The sequence below is a fragment of the Paramacrobiotus metropolitanus genome, unplaced genomic scaffold (assembly GCF_019649055.1).
Source record: "Paramacrobiotus metropolitanus isolate TYO unplaced genomic scaffold, Prichtersi_v1.0 Parri_scaffold0000042, whole genome shotgun sequence".
NCBI lineage: Eukaryota > Metazoa > Tardigrada > Eutardigrada > Parachela > Macrobiotidae > Paramacrobiotus > Paramacrobiotus metropolitanus.
The window spans coordinates 461567-471502 of record NW_026570262.1 but is presented as its reverse complement, the minus strand read 5'-3'; the positions used below and the strand labels follow the sequence as shown (position 1 = coordinate 471502).

The following is a 9936-nucleotide window of genomic DNA, read 5'->3' as shown; positions in this document are numbered from 1 at the left end:
CGTGCCTATTGACCGTTGGCGCACAATATCCGCTCATCGTATTCACCGAGTTCTGGTGTTATGTTCTGCCGGCGACCGTCATTTTTGGCGCTTTTCCTTATGTGATCTATAAACGACATAAGCGCGTCCTTGCAAATGAGGAAACCGCTGATAGAAGCATCGCACTCATCAGTGGAATGCGGACCAAAGACCCTGCGCGACCGAGTGGCGCTGTCGGTAGTAAGGCCCCGGTTTCCCACCGGAAGCGATCCATTGGCTATATCATATACACGGCCTTAACCATCACGGCTCTTGTCTGCTGGACACCCAATCTTGTCTTCTTCAAGTTGAATTTACTAGCGGGATATTGGGATGGGACCATCTACGAAGTCACAGCCACCATATTTATGCTGCAAGCCGCGCTTGATCCGCTTTTCCTTATTCTTAGTTTGAGAAACATCCGGACCCAACTAAAAGCGTTCTTTGCAACACATGATTATTAAAAAGATTATGCGACTTCAGACAATAGGCATGTAGCTGTACAAGATTCGCAACCAAGACGGTTTTGATGTGCCAGTATACATGTGCAATCTTGTTTCATTCCAGGACATTGGCATGAGGTACGATTTCCGCTGGAAAGAACGTCTGGATGTACCTGCGTCAAAACTACGAACTGGAAAGACAATCAAGAGGAGCGAAGAGGCTGAAGGGTTTCTTAACAAAGTAGTGCGAACTGCGAAGCAGAAACGAGTTGTTTGGATACGGTTCTGTTAAGACTTAGCATTCATCGTTGAAATCTAAACATTTCTGGTAGTTTTTGTATTTCTGTTTTTGTTCAAGCAGTGTATTGACCAGACTTGTAAGTGCCTCAAGGGTTTGTCCGCTTAATGAATAAACTAAACTAAAAAAACGAGCTAACAAGCAATAAAACAGTCTTGTACCAAATACTGCCCACTGCGCTGCCGGCAGCTGCTGTATAACTGATGGAAAGTTCAAAAATTGGCACCATAAACCAAGCAATGTTCTTTGTACCAGCCTGACTTGGACACTATACGCCATCGCTGGTTAACAGTTTATCTGCAGACCTGTACAAGGCATAGCTGATTAGCATAGGTCGCAATGCAAACCACAGGAAAACAAACGCTGATGCAATGTCCATTCCATCAGCTGCCATTGCTCGTTAAAAACTTAAAAAAAAACTAGGGAAAGAGTAATCGTATTTGAAACAATACGTCGATCACTACTGCATGGTACTGCGACCATATCCCTTCCGTCTGGCCGTTCGTAGACGGTTGGGTTTGAGCGTGGCCGGATCCTGGTCGAGGATGCCTTTCCGGTTGATGTTGCGCTTGTAGTCTTTAAACCAATCAGCGAAGGTGTACAATAACGACTCCGTATCGAAGCAAATCGAACCGCGACACCGTATGAATTCTACGTGAAATTCCAAATAATCTTCACAAAACTTGCAAGATCGAACAAATGTTTTCACTGACGTGAGATCCAAGATATTTAAGATAACAGCAGCTTTACGCATTTTCGAAAAAACGGTACGAAGTACATTACCTTCGAGTATTTTGAGAAAGCCGGTGCTGAGCAAGGTATGCTGTGCGACCCGCACTCCCTGCCGTTCGCGCTGGCGATGCTGCAGGCACATGTGGAGCAGCGCGTGCTCGTCGATGATCTTGAAGAGCAGCGCGCGGATCCAGTTCTGATCGCGGGGATAATCGACATGCGACTGCTCTCTGGTGAAGTAGTCGTACCATTCCTGCTTGATGTAAACCTGTGGATTGTCGCCGCCGGGCCATAGCGACACGTAGTCCGGCCGGTCAACCAGGTAGGATACGCGAAAATCTGCAACCATTAAAACGAAAAATTATTACAAGGAGAAAACTGCTTATATTTATAGCTTTTTTATCACAAGACTTCTAAGAGAAACACTGCTAGCGCTTTTTTGTTTATAATGAAGTCAGCGCATGTTAAGAAATGATCCAATATTTCATACCTGAAATAACAAAGCTTTACAAATTACACATAGTAGGACTACAATTTCCCACTCGGCTCACGGTTCAGAAACTTGAAGGTTAAAAACAGTGTGCAACAAGAACACACCCTGATCCTTCAAAATGCCAGCACTGGATGCAAACAGAGAAGCGTTTGTTTCCACAACATGCGTTAAAATAAAGTATCCACTTATAGTGACCACCCCGTAATTACCTTTCCCACCTTTTCTCTCGCTTCACAACCTTCTGCACTTCCTTTCATTCCGTACACTGACGTTTGCGCGCACTGTACAGGTCTTGTGCAAAAATTCAACCGCACACTACACTTCGTTACTTTCGATTTTCACGTTCTCCCATGAGTAAAATGGGGAGTAAACTTCGCGACTTATTTTCCGCATTATAATTCTTGCAAAGTTAAAAAATGTCACATACACAATATTATTGTATACGTATTTCAATTCCTGATTCTACGTGCATGAACTGGTTAGAGACAACATTAATGGAATTGCGTGCGCTATTTACTGGAAGTAACACCATCATTTTACGAAACACTTACAAAACTTGGATTGAAATTTTAAACAACAGCTGTGGCGGAAAGTGGCTTGATATTATTTAAGTACGAGTACCTAAAGTGGACCAGACTTTTCGTTAATGCTGACCATTATTCTTCATTGTATTACGGGACAGTAGTCTAGGGGTATGATATCCGCTTAGGGTGCGGGTGGTCCCGGGTTCAATTCCCGGCTGTCCCCATTTTTTTTCGAAAACCATTCGTTTGGAGTCGAATATCCTGAAACAATGCAAATGACCAGCTATTGGTCTTAGCCTTTAATGTACAAAAAGAGCCTTCCCCGTACGGCGAAAATTTTTTCAAGTTTCGGGAAAAAAATCGCTGCCGTTTCTCATTGTGTTGATACCCAGGGAGCAGCGATACGTTAACATCGCCTTTTTCGGCTCCAGTCCGGATCGTGTTTAATGGACTACGCGTTTTGTAAATGCTGATGAGTATTCTTTACTGTAGAATACTGTGGCACTGCTAGTAGTTTTTCACGTAACGCGTTCATTAGTTTGATAACACATTCTGCCGTGGTAGCCTAGCCTCTAACACGTCGCATGGTTGACCCGACTGTGGTAAACGTCAAGCTGATTAAACAAACAAACAAGTAAGAATAAACCCGTGCGAACCGGATTTAGAGGCACTCGGGAAAAGGTTGTGGACGGAATGAGCGGTACTGCGAAAAAATATCACATGTAGTGAAAGGTAGTGCGGAAGGTGTGAATCGAGTGAAAGGAAACAGTGTGGTCAGTGGTTAACTCCACTTTTACAGTCCCACGTGTACTGAGAAATGAGAAAAACACTTTCCAGTGTGTAACCATGCAAAACGACAACATAACAATAAAATAATATTTGGAAACGAGTTCTGAGAACGAAGAGGAATGCTTAGTGCTTACCGGGATGATTGTAAGGGAGATCGGGATTCCATGGACCATTGTCCAATGGGGAGATCAGCGACGGTGCCGACGGTCCGAGTACTGGAGGCGGCAGTGTCTCGCCTGTCCTTATGCGTTTCCTTTCTTCCTTTTTACGTTGCTTTAATCGTCTTTGAGCAACAACTGAAAATTACAGTCAATAAATAGTGTTAGAAATTATATTACCAATATAATATACACTCATAATGTGTCATCTACTTGTGAACTATGATCATTGTCTTACTAGCTGATCTATGAGTGTACGGTGCACCCAGGTCACCAATCCCCTTGTTTATCAGATGTTTAGGGGCAGTAACTTACTAATATCGTGAATGTACCTAGTGCTATATAAGAAACCTGCTTGTATAACGTTGATGAACAGAACATAACAGAACAACACCAGTGTGTGCGACGCTTCCGGTTTCTGTTCCCGTGACTATAATAATCTCCTAATATAAATTCTAACAGATTATGAGACCTGCTTGTCTCTAAGCAGGAAGTTGTATCTGCCGTGTCTTACTAGTATAGTGGTTTGCTACTGTTACTGTTACGGACGCCAAGATGGCAACGTTGAAGGAGATAAAGGTCACGGTACTCAATGGCTCGAACTACGCTCGATGGAGAGTCGAAGTGGAGGACGTCTTAACTGGAGAAGGCGTGTGGAGCATTGTGGATGGAAGCAACAAGATACCAAGAGATGATCCAGCAGACGAAAAGAAGCATGCCGCTTATAATAAATGGATATCCGGAGACGGAAAAGCAAGAAGTATTCTGCGCGCAACGCTCGACGAGGTTACCTTCAATCAGGTACGCGACTGTGCAACGTCAGCAGAAATTTTGGATCGGATTAAAGAGTTAAGGGAGCCGAAAACTGGATGCGACTTAATGACCGCGATGACTGAGTTTTTCGGACTGAAGTGGAAGGATAACGACGACGTTAACACCTTCATGTCAACGCTGCACGTATTGGCATCGAAGATCGACGCCTGTGGGAAAGCCGTGAAAACCAGCGATGAGTGGCTGATTTCGAAAACACTGTCCAGCCTGCCAGTTGAATACGGACCCTTTGTGGCATCATGGAACATGATGGCCGGCCCCGACCCAAAGATGAGCGTCTTCCGTGAAAAGCTGATGTTAACAGAACAGATGATCAAGACCCAGGAAGAAAATCGTGGATATCTTAAAGGACCTTTTGGATCAGCCTATTCCAGCTATAACCAGAGAGAAAGAGAGAATCCGAACCGATCAAACCGATCCGACCGATCTAACCGATCCGACCGATCTAACCGATCCGACCATTTTAACCGATCTGACCATATGAACCGATCTGACCGATCTGACCGACCGACCGATCTAACCAATCAAACCGATCAAACCGACCAGTTCCAGTGTAACTACTGCGGAATGGAAGGACATACGACCAGACAGTGCCCAACCTGTCCTGCTTGTGCCAACTGTGGAATCGTTGGACATAAAGCCCAATATTGCCGACGTGAACGCGTGAGAGAATCAATGTAAAGATATCAAGGATCCGAATCAAGAACCTTTGGAACCAGTGTGCATTTCAGTGGATATGGCGCGCTGGGTGAAGGGGTGTTAGAAATTATATTACCAATATAATATACACTCATAATGTGTCATCTACTTGTGAACTATGATCATTGTCTTACTAGCTGATCTATGAGTGTACGGTGCACCCAGGTCACCAATCCCCTTGTTTATCAGATGTTTAGGTGCAGTAACTTACTAATATCGTGAATGTACCTAGTGCTATATAAGAAACCTGCTTGTATAACGTTGATGAACAGAACATAACAGAACAACACCAGTGTGTGCGACGCTTCCGGTTTCTGTTCCCGTGACTATAATAATCTCCTAATATAAATTCTAACAAATAGCAATGATACATTCTGTACTACAGTAATTACGCAAATGCATACAAATTCGGCCTGCTGCGTTCACATCCGAAAAACTGTTATCTGCAAATAAGAACTCATCAACTTACGCATTTCAGGTAAGACCTTCAGATATTTGATCCTATTCCGCATTCCTCGTAGCAGCTGATCCGTGGATAACGGCGGTAGATCCTCTTTCACAACGCGCGGATCGTTCAAATTCACAAAATCTACATAAAAACCAACAACATGCAGACAAGAAGCAACAGCAGTGATCTAAAAAATCGCATAAATTAAACACACAAGGAATAAAAATAAAATTTTTAAAATTTACAAGACATATAATTACTAAGGTTATTATACGGCATAAAATTTAAAATAAACATATATTAAAATATACAAAAAAACACGAGTATGAAAAAATGAAATTTGTAGATACCAGATGATGATTCAATTATTGATGTTCATATCGCGACATAACAACCGTTATTCATATGACTACCGTCAGCATTGCACCATTAAGAGTAATAACATAACAAAATATTCTGGCTTACTAAAGTTATTAATGTTTATTATTAAGGTCTTATTAAAATTACTAATTTCCAAAATAATTGAGCCGTGTAATCCTATTAACTCAGAATAAAAATAAAATTCGAATGTGGTATTCTTAGTTAAAGGAGATGTGCGTCCGCTAACTCACTTGCAACGGTCTGCAAAAACTCTTTATCAATCAATTCCAGCAGCGCACATTGCTGTGACGGCAGTTGGTCGGAGACTTTCCCCAGTGAATCGATGAGATCCAGCGCTATACTCGCGCCCATCGCTTTTAACCGATGCATCTGGGGGTGGATTTTATTGTAGCGCAAGGGCCGAAAGTGTTTCTCATGGAATTTCTTCACGAGTTTCGAGCAGGCAAACATTCCGGCTTCCGGATATAATTCTTTTTTATCTGGCCCCGCCTGATGGAGATATACTTTGATGAGCTGCATGGAGGCCAGGAGATGCTCGTTTAAACCTGCAGTCAAGCAATCGATTTTAAAAAGTGAAGTCCACATGCAGTATTTCGAAAAAGCAATGGGCAAAAAGTGTTATATTTTTTAGAAAAATTCTGAAATTAAATACAATTTTAATTTTTCGGCAGAAATTTTTTTAGCCTTTAACAAAATACTGAAAAATATCTTACCCGGGGTAGATGTTGCTTTAGGTCGTTTAGAGAATTTTTTTGGCTTGCACTTCTCCCCTTTCAACTTCGTCACCGTGTCAGCTGCAAAAACAAATCGATAATGCAACAAAACTGCCAATGCTGATTACTCCCCGACAGGCAGACAAAAATTGTTCTCCAAAAAATGCAACGTATCACGGTCCTGCATGTGAAAACAAGTGCTTTTGACAAGAACAATGTATAAGTACGAGTGTAATCTGCTAGTTGCTACTAATCTGAATGAAAATTTCATGATAAATTATATGGTTATAAAATTTTATGGTTATAAATTTCAAATAACTAGGAAGATACACCGATTGGTTCACTGGCAGACCGGAGCGTAGCTCCTGCCAGTGAACAGATACACCTTGAAATTTTGGAATCATTCTAATTAATTTATACCAGAGTAATTTAATCATCAAGTCATCAAGTCAGAGTAATCTGGATATAAATGATTTATACCCAAATATTTGCAACAGTAATAATGCAATTTGTTATATTTTATTAAATAATTCACTTACTAGCTGGTCTACCTATTTATTAATTTTTAATAGTTTTGTAGATTCAGGCTTATACTAATATTAAAATATTAATTAATAAAATATAAAAATATTAATAATATACCTAACATTATCGAAATATTAATAAGTTTCTGTATCTGAATTCTTAAATCTTACAAGCTCACCTTCTTCTACAAGGCCTTCAGCTGGAGAATAATCCCCAGCATCATTATCATCCACAAACTCCATCTCCCCATCGGAATCCCCCATGACCAACACACCCTCCACCCCACATTCCTCAGCGCAAGACTCCTGCAATGTGCGCGGCACACCGTTCTCCTCATCATCGGGCAGGTGTGGATACAGCTCGAAATTCTGCAGCAGTTTAACGACATCCGTGGCGGAGGTGATGGTGGGGGGTAGGGGCACACAGGGCTCTGTCTCCGGGACGACTAGGGGCTCGTCGAGGAAGACTGAAGGAACGAGACGGAGATCGGCGTGGGCGCCCACTCGGAACTCCTGCAGACGGAGGCAGACGCACTTGGCCAGGCGGGGTTCGTCGCTGCGCAGATTCAGCTGGAAGAACAGCGCCACGCAGGCTTCCCGGTCCACGGCCTTGCGCCAGACAGAGGAGGGTTCGAGTTGGGGCTCCATGAGGTCGGCCAGCTCCTGGAATGTGAGACGCGGGGCGGTGGTTGTCGTGGAGCGCGTGCGGCGGACGGGGGGTACTGGCTGTCGAGGCAGGCGAAAGTATAGGCGCTTCATTGTAGATTTTGCTGTGTTATCTCTACAGCTGACGACGGTTACTTTGGCATCCGTGCAGGCACTCTTCTATAAAAAAAAACGCTTAAGTGTTCTAGAACGCCAAAAGACATATTTTATTGAACTATTGTAGATAAGATAAGTACAACTGTACAGTAACGATGGGAATCTGCAAAGCAAACAAAACAAAAATTCCAGATTATGGGGAAAGGAAATTCGCATTTCGCAATGCTTATGAAAGCAACAGGTGACCGCCTGACGGGTAGGTGATTACGTACGGAGCCCGCTTCGTAGGCGGTGACCGCATCCACGCCCAGGGTCGAAATTCAAGAGGTTAAAACCGTAGTCAAGCTACTTTTATAGAGCTACTATCTGCTACTACAACAGACAGAGCTACTTTTATAAGAGGTCCGGACAGAGCGTAGAAACTTTTCGCCGATGCGATGTAAGAGCACAAGCCCCACCTCAGAACCAGGCAGAGGGAGGGCTTCTAGCCTTCCAAATGTCACGTATTCCAGCTTACTCATTCCATTTACAACTAGACTGCAGCTACACACAGCGCTCGTGAATTTAAGACATCCCTGTTCATGGTAATAATCAACCACAAATCAACAAATATAATACAAATATGTTAATGTTTGAAATTTAACTATCAACTGCCAACGCTTGCCATCATTGTTATTTTGGTGGCTATTGCTTATTAAAGTGTACAAAATTTAAATTCTATGTGGATATAGGTATATAGGCACAATAACCATGAAATTAATGTGACGTAATATAATGCTATTTGTATTTGTACTTATGATATGAACTTATTTGTAACTAATAGCAGATAGCAGATTCTATGGCGGCCGTTTACTAAGCCATAATTCTGTAATAAACACCACCATTATAATAAGGGCTTTATTTACAATCATAATCATAAAGCGAGAAAACATCTGTAATCACAAAATAAAAATAATAATATCGGGAATGGATGCCCATCATGCCCTGGTAGTTTAGCAGAAAAATAGTTCCATAACCATTGACTTGCATCGGCACTGGCATTTCCAGTGTGATACCGGTATTCACGATAGCCATTGGTCAGACATGCTCGTTTTTATGACAGCTATTGGCCAAGCGAAGACCAATGTGAATTGCCTATTTCACCGGACCCGGTATTTTATGGCCACCGGGTCCCGAAGACAATAGAATGGTTTGTTTGCACAGTCATCGCATCGGCGAATGCTTGAGCATAGGCAGATCATAGTGCGGCCGGACCTTGATAACTCTCTCTGTACTCTATCGCTCTGCCTGTTCAGCTTGACTACGTTAAAACCCAGTTTTGAAAGGAAATGAAAACGTGAAATGACGAGAAATGAAATGAAATGTGAAATAAAAATATTAAAAAATAATTATATCATTGAAAGTTATTGTTGTATTTAAAATTAATCGTTTGAATTTAAATTTATTATTGTATGTACTATGTACTTATTTTAACTAGGAAAGTGCACCGCTGTTGGCTTGCACTAAAAGACCGAAGCGAAGCGGGAAACCAAGCTTAATGAACTGTTTGCTAAGTTTGTTTTAAAACTGCCTAAAAATATATTAAGTTATAACATTAATTAATGCGCTAATACATTTAATTAATACATTTAAATTTATTTATATTATTCAACATTATGTTTTATTTAATACTTTTGTGTACGTGCGTTCTTCCATATTTTGTTTAAATTATTAGTGCGTGACCGACATGACCGACGTGACCGACAAAATTCCTGTTTTCTTGAACATACCTTCGTCTCGCTTCGGTCGAATATTGGTTTCAAAAATATTTTAGAAATCGGAATATGGTTACTTTCTACCGCCAATAAAAAAACGGTCCGAGAGTACAAGAACATATCCAACCTCTAGCCGCAGAACCGGAACATGTCGCTGAAAATCGCTTTCTTGCTGATTTCGAAACAAAATGCTGAAGGCGGATACTTTACCACAATGGTCTGTACAATTCACTTCTAAGTTCACGTTTCTAGATAACCTATCACTATGGTTCACTAAATATGCCGACGTTTAAAACTCCGATACTTCGACAAAGCGTTTTGGTTTGTAACCGTGAATACGTTGAGTCTTAAACTTCGTTAAGTTTAGTA

General features: G+C 41.7%; 1 protein-coding gene and 1 non-coding gene across 3 annotated transcripts; one reads left to right on the top strand and one right to left on the bottom strand.

Annotated features, from left to right (window-relative positions):
• Positions 1-982: 982 nt before the first annotated feature.
• LOC129590759 (uncharacterized) lies at positions 983-8183 on the bottom strand. Of its 2 annotated transcripts, XM_055486130.1 has the most exons (8): positions 8086-8183; positions 7231-7876; positions 6528-6608; positions 6045-6359; positions 5455-5574; positions 3432-3593; positions 1543-1830; positions 983-1410 (listed from the first exon to the last, which is right to left on the bottom strand). In XM_055486130.1, the coding sequence occupies exons 2-8, from the start codon at positions 7808-7810 to the stop codon at positions 1220-1222; spliced, it is 1737 nt and encodes a 578-aa protein (XP_055342105.1). In that variant the 5' UTR covers positions 7811-7876; positions 8086-8183; the 3' UTR covers positions 983-1219. The 2 variants fall into 2 exon arrangements, with proteins under 2 accessions (XP_055342105.1, XP_055342104.1); XM_055486129.1 differs by lacking the exon at positions 8086-8183 and having other exon boundaries at positions 7231-8043.
• On the top strand, positions 2660-2731 carry Trnap-agg (transfer RNA proline (anticodon AGG)). Its single transcript has one exon. It is a non-coding gene; the product is annotated as a tRNA-Pro (tRNA).
• Positions 8184-9936: the final 1753 nt, after the last annotated feature.

Excerpts from the sequence above, each read along its gene's own strand:
- LOC129590759 (XM_055486130.1), bottom strand. The coding sequence starts at position 7,810 with ATGAAGCGCCTATACTTTCGCCTGCCTCGACAGCCAGTACCCCCCGTC. Across the intron at positions 5,575-6,044 it reads GTTTTTGCAGACCGTTGCAA|ATTTTGTGAATTTGAACGAT; the intron begins GTGAGTTAGCGG and ends GTTTTTATGTAG. Across the intron at positions 3,594-5,454 it reads GAAGGTCTTACCTGAAATGC|TTGTTGCTCAAAGACGATTA; the intron begins GTAAGTTGATGA and ends TGTAATTTTCAG.